Source organism: Schistocerca piceifrons, chromosome 2 (genome assembly GCF_021461385.2).
Source record: "Schistocerca piceifrons isolate TAMUIC-IGC-003096 chromosome 2, iqSchPice1.1, whole genome shotgun sequence".
Classification (NCBI taxonomy): Eukaryota; Metazoa; Arthropoda; class Insecta; order Orthoptera; family Acrididae; genus Schistocerca; species Schistocerca piceifrons.
Genome location: NC_060139.1, coordinates 735,254,367 through 735,272,320, shown reverse-complemented (window position 1 = coordinate 735,272,320; position 17,954 = coordinate 735,254,367). Strand labels below are relative to the sequence as shown.

The following is a 17,954-nucleotide window of genomic DNA, read 5'->3' as shown; positions in this document are numbered from 1 at the left end:
CACATTGGAAGCGTGTATTCGTCATCGCCATACTGACGTATCACTCGGCGTGATGGTATGGGGTGCCATTGGTTACACGTCTCGGTCACCTCTTGTGGCTCTACCCTTGATTGCCGGCCGGCGTGGCCAAGTGGTTCTAGGCGCTACAGTCTGGAACCGCGTGACCGCTACGGTCGCAGGTTCGAATCCTGCCTCGGGCATGGATGTGTGTGATGTCCTTAGGTTAGTTAGGTTTAATTAGTTGTAAGTTCTAGGGGACTAATGATCTCAGAAGTTAAGTCCCATAGTGCTCCGAGCCATTTTGAACCCTTCATTCGATCCCTGCGAAACCCTACATTTCAGCAGCATAATGCACGACCGCATGTTGCACATTTTGTATGGGTCTTTCTGGATACAGAAAATGTTCCACTGCTGCCCTTGCCAGTACATTCTCAAGATCTCTCACCAATTGAAAACGTCTGGGCAATGGTGGCCGAGCAACTGGCTCGTCACAATACGCCAGTCACTACTATTGATGAACTGTGGTATCGTGTTGAAGCTGCATAGGCAGCTGTTCCTGTACACGCCATCCAAGCTCTGTTTGACTCAATGCCCAGGAGTATCAAGGCCGTTATTACGGCCAGAGTTGGTTGTTCTGGGTACTGATTTCTCAGGATCTATGCACCCAAATTGCGTGAAAATGTAATCGCATGTCAGTTCCAGTATAATATATTTGTCCAATGGATACCCGTTTATCATTTGCATTTCTTCTTGGTGTAGGAGTTTTAATGGCCAGTAGTGTATTTTTGTATAGAGCTAACGTTTAAGGTGTATGAAAGAAAATGTATAAAAAGGTCACTTAGAAAATGGATCAAACACTGGACTGGTGCTGGAGTAGGGTGAGTGCCACGTGACCATAGCCGGCTCTCAAATGGCGCTGCAGTCATTTGGGCTAAGTGGCATGGTAGCGCGCAGCCCGCATCATTACCGCGAATTGTCATTCAAAATGCGACAAGTCGTCCAGCTGTAGATATTTTGGGCTACCAATGTGAAGTCAGCACGGGTCACTAATATAAAATAAAACAGCATACTATTTTAATTTGGATCAGTGTTGTCCACAGTAACTGTTCCATATCAGTTGCAGAGTTCTGTCCCGTTAATGTGATCACTGCCAATGTTCGACGTCAACGTGTATATCCACTCACAGACAGCAGGCGGCAACACTAGCAGTGGAGGGTATATGAAGTGTGTTGGAGAACGCAGGAAACAGTGCAGTCGTTGTCGTAATGCGAATTTATCTGACGCCCAAAAGGGCATGATCATTGGTTTTGGGACCAATGGCAGAAGCATTTCCGAGATGTTAAGATGGTAAAATGTTCGCGTGCCACTATAGTTAAAGTATATCATGCACAGCAAAATGGCACTATCCAAAACCAATGTTGAGGGAATTGTGGTGTCGTAGAATACAGGGATGAATGACAGCTGCGGACATGTATAGGTGCGAACAAACTTGCAACTGTTGAGCAACTAACCACCCAGATGAATCAAATGGCTATCAATAGGATCTCCTGATCCATCGTTCAGCGATCGTTGCTGCATATGGGCCTCCGCAGCAGACACCTGGTTCATGGAACCGTGCTGGCTGCTGTTCATCGGCGATGAAGACTGGAATTTGCACCTCAGTATCCAACTGGATGACCACTGAGTGACAAGTGGTCTTTTCAGATGAATCGCGTTTTTTGCTCCATCGGACAGATGGTCAATCGCTTCTACTGCTCTGCAATTATTGTCGGAAGGGTCCAGACAGGAGGAGCGAGGGTAATGATCTGGGGAATTTTTTCGTGGCATTCCGTCGGTGATCTCGTCATTCTGGAAGGCACAGAGGATCAACTCGAGTATGCATCTATCCTTGGGGACCATATCTGTCCGAACATGCAGTTTGTTTTTCTTGGCACAATGGCATCTACTAGCAGGACAACGCAACGTGTCAGACACCTTGCAGTGCTCGGTTCGAAGAGCACGAGAATGAATGTAAATGTCGTGTGACTAGGGCCTCCCGTCGGGTAGACCGTTCGCCGGGTGCAAGTCTTCCGATTTTACGCCACTTCGGCGACTTGCGCGTCGATGGGGATGAAATGTTGATGATTAGGACAACACAACACCCAGTCTTTGAGCGGAGAAAATCTCCAACCCAGCCGGGAATCGAACCCGGGCCCTTAGGATTGACAGTCTGTCGCACTGACCACTCAGCTACCAGGGGCGGACTGCACGAGGATAAGTTCACCGTACTTCCCTGGCCACCTATCCCGCTGCATTAAAACCCAATCGAGAATCTGCGGAACCATATCGGTTGGGCTATTCGCACCATGGATCGACTGTGAAACCTAGCGCAGCTTGCCACGGCACTGAAGTCAGCGTGGCTCTGCATTCTTGTCGATACCTTTCAGAACCTCATTGCTTCTTTTCCCGCACGTCCACGCTTCAAATGATGGGTATTCAGGATTTTGACAGTTGGTCACATTAATGTGCCTTGACTGCGTATTCCTTGTTTTTTTCTTGTGCCTTAAGCGTATTCAGTTGTGTTATATCAACCTCGTTTCACTATTTAGGATTAGACTGGATTAGATTAGATACAGTTTTCGTTCCATAGATTCAAAAATGAGATGATTCTCGTGGGTGTGGAATATGTGAGAATGTATAACATTAAAAAATATAGAACATTTGAATATAATACTCACTTCCCTGATCATTTGTCAGGAGATGGTCGAGTTACGTAAATACATTAAAGTAAACTGGGACTGCAATATTTAAAGAATTAATACACTGTCAGAATGAAACATAGTTCTGCACTTTTAATAAATTTGTCATACACTATATTCGCAATCTTGACTTTTGTGACAAAGTGCTGACAAAACTTAAATCTAACACACATTTTTACTTAAACTGTACTAACTGTCCCTGTTAAGAAGGAGCTACCTGCCAAAAGGTCTTTCAAACTCTCTTTAAACTGTGCTTTATCGGAAACCAAGTTTTTAATTGTTGCTATCAATTAATTGAAAATGTATGTTCCTGTGCATTGGACCCTTTTTTGGACCAAGGTAAGTGATTTCAGGTCATAAGGTATTGTTCTTATTGTTAGTATTGATACTATGTAATGAAGTATTGGTTGGAAATACACATTTTATTTGCAACAAATTTCATTAGGATATAAATAGATTGATAATCAGTGGTTAGAATGCCCAGTTCCTTGAAGAGGTTTCTATGGGATATTGTTGAATTTACACGTCAAATGAGTCTTACTACACCCTTTTGCAATCTAAAATCTTTTACTCGTTTTGACGAGTTACCCTAAAATATGATCCCATATGACATAATAGAATGAAAGTAAACAAAGTATGGCAGTTCTTTATATTTGTATCTCACACATCCGACATCATTCGTATGGCGAACACAGACATGTTTAGGCGCTCCAGCAATTCAGAATTTATTATCCAGTTTTAATTAAAGAAATCTAACACTGTCAACCTCTTGTATCAATATGTATTCAAATGTTATACACAGGCTGGAAGGAAATCTTTTTAAAGTTTAATGACTGTGAATAAGCTTTAAACCACTGATTAATGTCGATGAAAATTTGATTATCAGCCATTTGTAAATCTGTACTTGAATTGATATTTTTTGCAATGTTCGCATCATCTGCAAACAAAACAAACTTACCACCTGGCCATGTGACAGACGAGAGGTCATTAAACAGGGAAGAATCATCAGTGGTTGTTGGCATTTATTACTCCGCCTTACGTATTTTGAAAGCGACAGTTTTTCCCTCGTTTTGAAAGCAACTGTCCTAGCTATGCTGGAGAAGATCTGTCGACTTCAAAACGTGTAAAAAGGAGTAATAAACTGAAGCGCCAAAGAAACTGGTACAGGCATACGTATCCAAATAGAGATATATGCAGACAGTCAGAATACGACCTTGCGGTCGGCAACGCCTATATAAGACAACAAGTGTTTGGCGCAGATGTCAAATAGGTTCCTGCTGCTCGTACTATGGCACGTTATCAAGATTTAAGTGAGTTTGAACGTGGTGTTATAGTCGGTGCACGAGCGATGGCACACAGAATCTCCGAGGTAGCGATGAAGTGGGAATTTTGCCGTACGACCATTTCACGAGTCTTTCGTGAATTTCAGGAATCCGGTAAAACATCAGTTCTCCGACATTGCTGCGATCGGAAAAAGATACTGCAAGGACGGGACCAACGACCACTGAAAATAATCGTTCAACGTGACAGAAGTACAAGCCTTCAGAAAATTGCTGCAGATTTCAATGCTGGGCCTTCAACAAGTGTCAGCGTCCAAACTATTCAGTGAAATGTCATCGATATCAGGTTTCGGTGCCGAAGGCCCATTGGTGTAGCCTTGACGACTGAGCGACACAGAGATTTACACCTCGCTTGGACCCGTCAACGCCGATATTGGACTCTTGATGAGTGGAAACATGTTGCACCGGTGGATGAGTCTCATTTTAAATTGTATCGAGCGGATGGACGTGCATGGGTATAGAGACAACCTCATGAATCCATGGACCATGCATGGTCAGCAGGGGACTGTTCAAGGTGATGGAGGCTCTGTAACGATATGGGGGTTGTGCAGTTGGAGTGGTATGGCACCTCTGATACGTCTAGATACGACCCTGAGAGGTGACACATACGTAAGCATCCTGTCTGATCACGTGCATCCATTCATATCCATTGTGCATTCCGACGGCTTGGGCAGTTCCAGCAGGACAATGCCACGCCTCACACGCCCAGAATTGCTACAGAGTGGCTCCAGGAGCACTCTTCTGAGTTTAAACACTTCCGCTGGCCACCAAACTCCCCAACATGAACAATACTGAGCATATCTGAGAGGCCTTGCAACGTGGTCTTCAGAAGAGATCTCCACCCTCCCGTACTCTTACGGATTTATGGACAGCCCCGCAGGATTCAGGTGTCAGTTCCTTCTAGCACTACTTCAGACATCCTTCGTTGATCCATTATGGATCATGGGACGACGGCTGGCATGAACTTCTTGATGCAATAATTTACCAACAGCCGTATGTATTGTAGAAATTTATTTTATTTTATGAACTTCTAATTGCTGCCAGTTTCAGCATTACATTGATGCTATCTTCAGGTCCCACTCCTCATAGCTTCTGCAGGACGATTGATTCACGGATCCAGTTATATGGCTCCTTCCGTGTATAGCGATTTTACGACTATGACGAGTGGGGCCTGAAGATGGCATCAATGTAATGCCGAAACCGGTAGCAAAAAATGGTTCAAATGGCTCTGAGCACTATGCGACTTAACTGCTGAGGTCATCAGTCGCCTAGAACATAGAACTAATTAAACCTAACTAACCTAAGGACATCACACACATCCATGCCCGAGGCAGGATTCGAACCTGCGACCGTAGCGGTCGCTCGGTTCCAGACTGTAGCGCCTAGAACCGCACGGCCACTCCGGCCGGCAACTGATAGCAATTAGAAGTTCATGAAATAAAATAAATTTCTACAATACATACGGCTGTTGGTAAATTATTGCATCAAGAACTTCAGACATTAGTCGAGTCCACGCAACGTCGTGTTGCGGCACTTCTGCGTGGTCGCGGGGCCCTACACAATATTAGGCAGGTGTACCAAATTTTTTTGCTCTGCAGTGTAAATGTCAAAAGCTATTGGTGACGGTTTGTAGACGAAAGCGAAACACATTGATGTAAGTCTCCTGAATTGTAGCACGATAAAGACTGAAATCAAAACTGATAAAGAGCGTGTCCTCCGTCTGCATCCATTAGGAGCCACTCGTTTGAGACGGGCGGTGACAGTAATGCGCTTACAGGACAACGGGCGAAAGCGTGCGCGGGCCTGGCAGGACGCGCCGACAGAGAGGGACACATTAGCCGGCGCCGCGCCGCCCCCCCAAGCGACACTTTCTCCGGAGGGCGCTCCCTCTGCCGCGAGTCGCGGAGCTCGGCACTCGGCGCGCAACCATGGCCCCGCCGCCCGCCTCCAGCTCGTCGCTGCCGCTGTCTCTGCCTCTGCTCGTGCTGGCGCTGGCGACCGCCGCCACCCTCTGCGCGGCCGTCGTCGACATCGTCGAGCACACACGTGAGCTCACAAACACTCCATTCCGTTCGCTTCTCACTCTTGTTGCTTTTGTTGTGGTTCAAATGGCTCTGAGCACTATGGGACTTAACATCTGAGGTCATCAGTCCTCTAGAACGTAGAACTACTTAAACCTAACTAACCTGAGGACTTCAGAGACATCCATGCCCGAGGCAGGATTCGATCCTGCGACCGTAGCGATCGCGCGGTTCCAGACTGAAGCGCCTAGAACTGCTCGGCCACACTGGCCGGCACTTTTGTTGTGGTGTTGAGCCCGAAGACTGGTTTCATGCAGCTCCGCAAAACTTCATCTCAGAGTAACTACTACAGTATGCGTTCATTTCAATCTGCTTACTGTATTCGAGCTTAATATGTCTGTAATTTTTAATTTTTAACTCACTACCATCTACGTTTACTATCAAAAGTACGATCGTAGGGCCGGCCGTTGTGGCCGAGCGATTCTAGGCCCTTTAGCCCGGAACCGCGCTGCTACGGTCGGAGATTCGAATCATGCCTCAGGCATGGATGTGTGTGCTGTCCTTAGGTTACATAGGTTTAAGTAATTCTAAGTCTAGGGGACGGGTGACCTCAGATGTTAAGTCCCTTAGTGCTTAGAGCCAGTTGAGCCATTTTACAATCATAGGGGAATCAAGCGAAATTTGTGAATGGAATGGTGATTTTTTAGTAGCGAAGATATCTACAAGATCTTTGATGGTATGCAAGTGTATTGGGACCCTTGCTGTTCGTGTTGTATGTTAATAACATTGCGGAGAATAACAGAAAACTCATTTTGCAGATGATGCAGTTATATGTGATGAAGCACTATCTGAAAAAAGCTGCACAAATATTGATTCAGAGCTTGACAAGATTTCAGAGTGGGGCAAATATTGGCAACTTACTTTAAATGTTCGAAAATGTGAAACAGTGCGCTTCACAAAACGAAGAAAAGATAGTGTCCTATGATTACAGTATCAACGAATCATAGCTGCAATCGGCCAACGCTTACAAATACCTATGTGTAACAACGGGTACGGATATTAAATAGAACGGTCACGTAGATAATGCAGCTAGCGGACTCGGTTTATTGGTAGACTACTACAGAAATGCAATAAACCAACAAAGGAGATTGACCGATGGCCTTTGTAGTCTGTCCAACAAAGGAGATTGCTTACAAATCACTCGTGCTACCTGTTCTAGAATATTGCTGAAGATTGTGGTATCCGTACCAAATAGTACCAATAGTGGATATTGAACGAATACAGAAAAGGGCAGCAAAATGGTCACAGGTTTGATTAGTCCACGGCAGAGAGTCACAGACATAGTGAAGAAGATTAACTGGCAGACTTTTGGAGATAATTGTACACTACGCAGACAAAGCGTAGTTAAAAAATTTCGAGAGCCAGCTTTGGATGATGATTCTAGGAAGATATTACAACGCCGTACATATAGCTCCAGTAGAGATCGTGAGGACAAGACTAGATTAGCTACAGCGCTCATAGACGCATTTGAACGACCGTTTTCCTCCGCTCCATACGTGAATGGAACGGGAACACCTAAAAACTGGTACAGAGGGACGCGCCCTCTCCCAGGCGCTTCACAGTGGTTTTCAGAGTGTAGACGTACATGTATATGTAGATGCAAATTCCCACAGTTCTTTACATTACCATATGTACGATTCGCTAATGCCACATGATGTCGCATCATCCGACCCCTTCTTGTAGTCAAAATGTGCCAGAAATTTCTTTCTTCTTCATTTAGATTCAGTAGCATGTTATTAAGTTTTGATCTAGTCTTCTATTTTTTTTTACATTCATTTGCAGCTTCACATTTCAAAGGTTTCAATTCGCTTATTATCCCAGCTGCTCGTAGTCCACGTTTCAGTTCAGTACAAGGCTGCTTTCCATGCCAATACCTACAAAAGAGGCGTTTTAACACTTAGATTTATATTTGATATTAATAAATGTCTCTTTTTGAGAAACGCTTTCCTGCTGTTGGCAGCCTTCGCTTTACATTCTCCCTAGTTTGGCTACTTTAAGCTATTTTGCTGCTGAAACAGCAAAGCTCATCGATTAATTTTAGTGTTTCATATACTAGTCTAATACTATCAGCATCACCTGATTTAATTCGACTGCATTCGATTACTGCTATTTATCTATTACTTCTATTTATCTTACGCCCTCTTTTCAAAACACTGTCTATTCCGTACAAATGCTTTTCAGAGTCCTTTGCCGTCACCGACAGAATTAATATGTCATCGGCAAACCTCACAGTTCTAATTTCTTCTCCGTGAAGTTTAATTCCCTTTTCAGATTTCTCTAAGGTTTCCTTCGCTGTTTGCTCAGCGTATCATAAGCCAAATGCTTTTTACCCGCCGTGTCAAGTACTGTTCAGGGCCCTGATGCGCTGTCGAGAAAACTTCGCCTAAAGACTTTTACATCTATATAAATATTCCGGAGGATGTATCACACCAATATCATCGATTTTGTTTCCTATTCCATACGTGTACAGAGCGATGGAAAAATATTTTTCTATACGCTTGTGTACCTACCCTAGTATTCCCTATCTTATTCTCACGATCACTACACGAAATATATGCTGATGGTAGCATAATGATCACAGAGTCTTCGTCAGTACAGGTTATCTAAATTTACTCAACAAACTTCCGCTCTTTCAACAATTTCCAAGCATTTCTGCTGGACATTGATATGGGCTATACCGACGTGTTAGCCGGCCGTTGTGGCCGAGTGGTTCTAGGCGCTTCAGTCTGGAACCGCGCTGCTGCTACGGTCGCAGGTTCGAATCCCGTCTCGGGCATGGCTGTGTGTGATGTCCTTAGGTTAGTTAGGTTTAAGTAGTTCTAAGTCTAGAGGACTGATGACCTCAGATGTTAAGTCCCATAGTGCTCAGAGCCATCTGAACCATTTGAACCAACATGTTAGGGTTCCAGCAGCACGTTCCTGATACCTGTTGTAACACCATTGTGATAAGAACACCACACACTGGAACAACACTCCAGAACTGAGTGCAGCAGCGCTTTGTTTATCATTTCCTTTGTAGGTACACCGCACTTTCCAGAACTTTACAAATAAATCTAATTTTTCTATTTGTCTTTTTTAATCCTGCCTTTACTTGATTGTCCCATTTCATATCGCTACTTAGCATTAGCTCTTTATAATTATATCATGTGACGTACTCAAAATGTTCAAAAATACCGTGTCCCTTCTCTTAGTTGTGGGCATTATCTCACATTTAACCACATTTAAAAGAAGCTGCCATTCATTAAACTCAGAGCAAATTTTCTAGAAGTCCTTTTACATATCCATACGATCCTCTAGTGACGATATTTACCTGCAGACAGCAGAATCGTGAGCAAAAATGTCGTACTACTGGTGATGCCATTCGATAAATCGTTAATGCATATTGAGGATTAGAGGCCCCATTACGCTTCCGTTGGACAAACCGAACGTTGCTTTCCTTTATGTAGAACATTTGCCGATCAGTGTATCGTATTGTGTTCTGTTAGGAAAACATTCCTCAGCCAATCACATGTTTGCGCGGATGCTCTGTATGATTCTATCTCGGTCAGTAGTCGACGACGTGCACAGTGTCGAACTCCTCCGTGAAATCCAGGAAGGCGGAATCTGCCTGTTCACCTGCATCCGAGAATTACAGTTCCCATCGTTGTCTGCTGATTTGTGGAGCGAATCAGCGTGTCGTAACAGTAGGCCGGTATCTAGGGCTCCAAGATTTTGATAGAAATTTCAAAAAAGCATAACAAACTTTTTGATAAATGACAGTAGGTTTAAGGATAAGTTACTTGATGTATTGTTAAGAGTTGCAAGTTCTTTTTTAAACATTCAAGCAAGAGTGGCTCTTCAAATAGAGCCATTAACAGATAGGACTGATAGAGGAAACAGAGAAGACTCCAAGAAGAGCAGCGCGTTGTGATACAGGTTCGTTTAGTACGCGCGAAAGCGACGCGGAAGTACTCATCCGACTCCAGCGCCACTCTCTGCTAGGGAGGCGCTGTGCATTATTGTGGTTTACTTTTTAAAATTCCGAGAGCGTACGTTCCTGAAAGAGTCAACCAATATATTGTTGCGTCCAACGGTAAAGTAAACTTATAGAGATTCGAGCTCACACGGAGATTTACCAACAGTCGTTCTTCGCGCGCACAATTCGCGACTGGAACGACAAAAGCAGTTGGGGGAGTGACAGTGGTACAGAACGCACACTCCGTCACGCAAGAGGGACCACGGAATATAAACGTAAAACGATGTCCTTTTTTTAGTCTTGAGAAATGGTGTTACTGCGATACAAATAACGGAATGCAGAATAACTGCTATCATCCAATAACGTAAATTACGAATTTGCGAGATTAAGGGGAACGTGACAGTTTGCAGTACAATAATATCTCGACTAATGAGTCACAGTTTGAGTCACTGAAGTCGAATAATATATCGCTCTGTGATATGAACTGAATCGAACATCAGAGAGAGAAGGCAGAAACAAAAGACCTCGTTGAACACGTTTGACGAATGGAATGTTTGTCTTCTATCTTTACGAACTATCCAGGTACTCACTGAAGTGGGATGGCATTCTGAGCTTAAAATCAAGATTTGATACCAGCTTCCCTCGAAAGCGTCACCTCGATCTATGGGTGATGAAACGTATGTTCAGGAGTGGGTACAGCAAATATCGGTCTTCAGTAGATTGGTAAGATACTACGAAACTGCCATGTTCTCACAAAATAGATACGCTATGAAAGTTTAGTATTTTATCCATCCTCAGCAACTGTAGTTGTATATAACGAAATAATAAGCAACCAGTTGCATAAAAGAAATTTAATTTCTTTACCGGTTTCGGGCACTTGGTGCCCTTCTTCAGGTTATACCTGTGGCATCATTTGCGAGTGCCAGCAGTAAGATGCATACAGTAAAATGCCGTGGTCATTTTCATAATGTCTGTACAAAATTAGTATAAAGAAGTTAAACGCTTCTTTATACTAATTTTATTGACACTCGCAAATAATGAGATAGGTTTAACTTTCTGAAGAAGAGTAGTACGTGCTCGAAACCGGTAAGGGAATTAAATTTCTTTTATGACACTGATTGCTTATTATTTCTTTATATGCTAAGTAATTGTTGCACAGATTGTTCTGGAATCTGCTGGAATGCTCGTGACCCACCCAGTTTAGAGACACCGCACTTATGTTCAGAAGAACAACGCAAATAGTCCCAAGTATTGTGTTTTCAGTGAGCTTTTATTAGAAATAATGCAAAACCTGAACCGTTCATATTTGACGAAAGGGAAGTGCTTCTGTCAAACTTCCAATAATAAATTTTCAGAAAAGAATCTTCAAACATTCTACCCTTTCCTTCATACGGCCCCCGCAGACCCCTGAAGAAAACGTAAGACTAATAAAAATACAGCAAAACAATTATTATTCCCGTGCTTCATTCTTGAACAGTAGGAGGAGGCCCTCTCCCATGATCTTTATGGTGATTTGCAGAGTATTGATTTAGATGTAGCTGTTAATGGCTTCGTAGAATTTTGGAGAAATGGTTACAGTGACCAACAAATAAAACATGCTAGGCCGCAAAGTCTACGTGGCCCGAGAATTTTTTTGGTCCCGACGAAGTCTGTATGGAATGAAGGAAATTGAAATCATTTTAAAATTTATTGTTTAATATGTTACTATTGACTGTTGTTTCTTGCAGCGGAAAAATTCTAAAATTTAAACGTAATTTTAAGAGCGCGACCCATTTATTAAGTGCTTTGGAACTAACCACTTGCAAATAGAACGCATGTGGAAGGAAACGGATGTCGTTTCACTTCATTTGAAATCTATGGATCTCCGTTGACAATACCAGCACAGTGTGTTTAAAGTTCTTTTGCTTCTCGGATAGATTTCTTGTCACTCAGCAGGCAGCATCAGAATATTATCTACTCAGTGTAATTAGTAACTTTCTCCTCATTATATTTGTCTTCCTTCATACTCATCAAATTAAACAGGACCATGTAATGGATTAGCTATTTTGAGGTAACATAACACGAAAATCTCACAAATTGCTTAACGAGTTCATATGTTGAGGAGCAGCAACTTCATCTCATTCTTAGTTATTAGAGGCTAATACCACAGCTTATCTGATTATCTAGACTAGATGATGTTGACTCATTGTCAGTAGCATAAGTAGCGGGCTCATTTACATAAGCTTCTATTCTTACAAGATACAGAAACAACTACTTATTTTTTAACTAACATATTTAATGATATTTGTATTCTGTTTATTTATAGTCTTTCGAAGCACAAATTGAATATAACAGATTAGTGGTAGTTAATCGTTAGTGTCTTACAGAAATATTTCCCTGTACTAACTTGTACCTGTTGTTTACATCTTCTTCGTTTAGATTCACGTCGGTGAAGCAATCTACCGAACACTGTGTTAAATAAAAGAATGAACAGGAAGAATGAAAAGTTACTTTTTTGGCGGTTCTGTCAAATCAGTCTCTGAAATGTTTCACGTAGCTGCCTGCCGGTCCTCATCAGAGAGCGGACCCGCCTGCTGCAGCAGCGACGTCAATAGGGCTATGATTAGACACGAAACTGGTTCCCTGCGAGGCCCAGTGCAGTACGATCACGCTGCTGGTGAAAGTGGCAGGGGCTTCGACCGCCGCTCCAGGCGCCAGTATCTGGGCGCCGATCGAGCAACACAGCGACATTGCTTCTTGTTTACCAACATCTCGGCCCACCAGCCTGGGTATAATGGCCGCTCTCACCTACCGCCGTGAACACCCACCCACCCTCCGTGTTAGTGTGGTTAGGTTGGGAATGGAGCATATAATCACTTCGTCAATATCTCCCACCGGTAGTTAAATATAAGGCACTGCTGGCAAGTTAAATAACAGTAAGGTCGGGAGAACAGAGGAGCAGGAAAAATTGTAGAAAGAATAAAACAAGTTAACAAACTATACAAAATATATAGATACTTTAAAAAGCTATGCCAGCTCGTTAAAGCAACTTACCTGGAACAAATACGAATTCTCGTCCACAAAAAAGTTGCAATAAGTTGGAAATACAAAAGAGATTGATACAATTGTTAATTTTGTTGGTAAGACAACTTTTTATCAACTGAATTACTGTATTCAGTTTTAATCAAAGGCATCTCCTGTGCTGTACGAAGGCAATAAATTAAATAATTAAATACTTAGATGTAACTATTTTCTTTTGAGTTACGTCTTTTATGTTACGTTAATATTCGCTTTATTTACAAGCAAAGGATGTAGATGAAGCACTTACTTTTATTTATGTATCCTATGTATTATGTCAGTTTTGCTCTTCTGTAAGCATTTTTGCACTGAAACCTCATCGATAAATGTTTTCATTGAACTACATATCACAATGCTGCTGTTCAAAACACTTGAATTCCTTGCTAAGTTAACAGTGGTATCAAAGGAAACTACAGAGGGTAAAAGTGGAATGAGTTGTTGGGGAAAAGACAGACGGGTAATGGTGTGGTATTGGGACACTCTGGTGATATTTGTGTGTGTCTTAGGTTTTAGTTTTTTTTATTTCCTATTTTTTGTTAATTTTTATTTGATGGCATGTTGTGTATAACTTGAGTTATTGATTTTCTGTTGATGCTTTGTCTGTCACTGAGGAGTTTTCTTCATTTATTATGTCCCACTGTATGAGATACTTTCTTTTGGGTCTGAGCAAGTTATTTCTTCTATTATTATGGCAGAAGATTGTCATTTCTGTTCTTGTTCCAGTTTAGTGGTGATATTCCTTTATTAAGTGTTCTGCAAATGTCGAATGGGTGTCCTCACTCTTCGGTACTCTTACATTTTCTTTGCACCCAATATTAATGTTTCTAGTAGTCATCCAAGTACGTTTTGAGTTGCAGGTATTTATTTAATATATCCCTGACCTATAATGTTTGTTTCCCTTCTGTCGTAGGTTTTACTTGGTTCTGAATTGCACTGTTTCTTTTAAAACTGATTTAATTTCATGTTTTTTAAATATATTTCTAATTTGGGTGAGTACATGATCTAATCGTGATTTGTCAGGTTAATAATAATGCGGCTGCCACATCTGTATCGTTGGTCAGAACATATGTTAGTTAAGTCTTTACTCAAAGCATTCACTTTCCTCTAGTTACAATACACGGTGATTCAAAAGTAACTGTACACACTTTATGGATGTAATGTATGGATCAGTATAAGACTAAAATGTTAAATGAAGTTTTGTCTAAAACTACTTTATCTCCGAGTTATGCATAAAGTCAGTTGTAGTAAGCATTACATCATGGGCCAGTACAGGCTTCTGGCGTCTCGTATTCGCCTACATATCTCACGATGATGCTTTGTCGACAGTGCCCCTGCACCTGAGTCGGGCGATAAGACAGTATCTCAGAGTTGCTTATACCGATAAGTGGACAGTTTGTGCAGGACCAGTTGCTTGGCCAGCCAGATCTCCAGATCTTAGCCCCTGAACTTCTACCTTTGGTGCCATCTCGAGGAGCTCGTGTAGGGTGTTGCAATTGAGAATGTAGCACAACTACAGCAATGAAAACAGCTGTGCAACTATGCAGAACGAGGTGAACGGAGACTGCAAATTTCTGCTGTAAGAAGTCGAGCGTGTCACTGTCTTCGTGTACATGAACGTAATTCTGAACATGTCCTGAGGTAAACATACAGTACGTAGCTGAGTTGAATTTCGGATCCCTTCAAGTCGTTGCTTTCTGAGACGAATTTTATTAATTTTATGTTGCATTTGTGATCCCTGCTCTACTGCATAACAATGAAACGAAGCAATTTAAGACAAAACTTAAAGACAAAACTGTAAGATGTTTTATTCTTATTGTAGTACATACGTTATATCCACGAAGTGTTTGCAGTTACTTTTGCATCACCCTGTATATGTAATGAATTTCATGTAACAAAAACAACCCTTTCTTGCGGGTCAGCTCACTATAGAAGTAATCAGTCCCCCAGCCGGAATGTTGCACTAGCGTCTACACTCGCCTTATTGACAGGCAGGAATTGTACCACGGCAGAGTACTTGTCTGCAGTATGCTACCCTTCTCCTTTCCCACTCTTCCTTTCAATAATGCGAGCAAAGATAAACTTGCAGTGTCCTACCAACATGTAAATAAACATAGGAGACAAATTAAAACTCTGTGCCTGACTGTAACTCAAACGTGTAAAACACTTGGTAACCAGATCAAAGAGCACAAAGCCTCCGGTATAGAAACCCTCATTTATGAAGCCCCTACTTGTTTCGAACACTGTCAGGTTCTCTTTTTCCTTGCACTAAAAGTTTATGTGGCAACTACGAGGGTCGTGCAATAAGCAATGCCCCACATTTTTTTTAAAAGGCCATTAATAAACACAGACTAACGTCCTTGTTGGAGTTTCACATTTGATGTTTGTTCTGTGTGCCGGTGAAGTTTCTATCCGTTCTGGCAGATGAGAGCCATAGTACAGCGTCAAAATGGCGTCTACATACGACTCGTGTTACATGCAGCGTGCTGTTTTTGAATTAATGTGTGCAGAAAAAGAAACCGTGGTGAACACCCATAAACGTTTGTGTGCAGTGTATGGTGATGCTGCAGTTGATATGCCTACAGTTGAGCCATGGGTAAAGAAAGTTGCAGTCTCAGGAAATGCAGAAACAGAGCTCCGTGATCAGCCAAGTTCGGGACGTCCTGTCACAGCCACTGCTCCAAAGATGCTGAATTGTGCCGAACTGGGCATCAGAACTCGACAATTAGTTCTACAGTTGTCGATCAGCATTGAAAGTGCGTATGGGATGATCGAGACTCTCGGATATTCAAAGAGGTGCTCACGATGGGTTCCACGAATGCTCACAGCGGACCACAAGAATCAAAGAAAGACCATTTCATCTGAATTGTTGGAGCGTTTTGAGTCCTATGGAGAGGCCTTTCTGTCAAGGATCATTACGGGGAACGTAAGCTGGGTGCACCAATTTGCGCCGGAAACAAGAAGACGCTCCATGGAGCAAAAGAAGAAATTCAAGACAACCCCCTCTGCCAGAAATGTCATGGTGACACTCTTCTGGGATTGTGACAGCGTCATTCTCGTGGATGTGATGCCAAGAGGCTCAACCATCAATTCAGAGGCATACGTGAAGACTCTGACAAGAACCGTTTCCAACGCGATAATGCACGCCCACGCACAAGTCTCAGAACCCAGGAACACATCGCCTAATTGGGTTGGACACCATTGCCTCATCCACCCTATAGTACAGACCCGGCACCCTCGGACTTCCATCTCTTTGGGCCACTTAAAGATTCTCTACGGGCAACACACTTTGAAGATGAGGAGAGCGTCAGTCATGCAGTGAAGACATGGCTACGCCTATAGGACAAGAGCTTTTATCAGCAGGGAATACATACTGTTACACAACGTTGGCGTACGGCCATAAAAAGTGATGGAGGCTATGTAGAAAAATAGGACATGGACAAGACATGTTGATGTATATTGTCACCAAACTCTGACTCTTAAGAATAAATATGTTCTGAGAAAAAAATGTGGGGCATTACTTATTGAACGACCCTCGTAGCTCCGCAGATGATGAAGAAATTGAAGAAGCGTATGACGAGATAAAAGAAATTATACAGAAAGTTAAGGGAGATGAAAATTTAATAGTGACTGGGGATTGGAATTCGATAGTAGGAAAAGAAATAGAAGGAAAAATGCTGAAGATGAAGATGAGATGGGATATATGATACTGCGAGAAAAATTTGACAGAGCACCGAAAGACCTAAGTCGAAATAAGCCCCTGGCGTAGTCCACATTCCATCAGCACTACTGATAGCCTTCGGAAAACCAGCCATGACAAAACTCTTCCATCTGGTGTGCAAGGTGTATGAGACTGTCGAAATATTATTAGACTTCAAGTAGAATATAATAATTGGGGGAAAGGAATGAAAGAGTAAACCGCCGGGAGAATTTTGAACAGAGTATAATTTAATTATCGCTGACACTTGGTTTGAAAATCATGAAAGTACCTTCTACACTTGGAAGAAGCCTGGAAACACCAGAAAGTTTGACTGGTTATATAATGGTAAGACAGAGATTTCAGAAACAGTTTATAAATTGTAAGACCTTTCCAGGGGCAGATGTGCACATTGATCATAATTTATTGGTCAAAAACTGCAGATTACAACTGAAGAAATTAAAAAAGGTAAAAAAAAGGTAGGAGATGGGACCTAGACAAGTTGAAAGAACTAGAGGTTGTTGAGAGTTCCAGAGGTAGCATGAAGCAATGATTAACAAGAACGGGGGAAAATAATACAGTAGAAGACGAGTGGGTAGCTCTGAAAGAGGAAATTGTGAAGGCAGCAGAGTATGAAATTGGTAAAATGAAAAGGCTTTCTAGCAATCCTTGGATAACACAGGAGATATTGAATTTAACTGATGAAAGGAGGAAAAAGTGCAGTAAATGAAGCAGGTGGAAGAGAATAAAAACGCCTGAAAAAAAGAGATTACCAAGAATTACAAAATGGCTAAGCAGGATCGGCTAGAGGACAAATGTAAGGATTTAGAAACATATTTCATGAGGGGAAAGATAGATATCGCCTACATGAAAACTGAAGAGGCCTTTGGATGAACGAGAAGTAGCTGTGTGAATATGAAGAGCTCGAATGATAAAGAAGTCCTAAGCAAAGTAGGAAAATCTGATAGGTGGAAGAAATGTATAGATGGTCCATACAAGGGAGATGTTTTCAGGGCATTATTATAGAAACGGAACAGGACGTAGATGGAGATGAGATGGGAGATATGATACTGCGAGAAAAATTTGACA

At 42.2% G+C, this 17,954-nt stretch overlaps 1 protein-coding gene across 1 annotated transcript in view; it reads left to right on the top strand.

Annotated features, from left to right (window-relative positions):
- The first annotated feature begins 6,005 nt into the window (after positions 1 to 6,005).
- Positions 6,006 to 17,954, top strand: part of LOC124777097 (protein takeout-like) — a 117,592-nt gene continuing 105,643 nt past the window's right edge. Inside the window, exon 1 of the mRNA XM_047252378.1 lies at positions 6,006 to 6,124. Within this exon, the coding sequence (XP_047108334.1) occupies positions 6,007 to 6,124 (118 nt within the window). The 5' untranslated portion in view covers position 6,006. The remainder of the gene's footprint in view (positions 6,125 to 17,954) is intronic.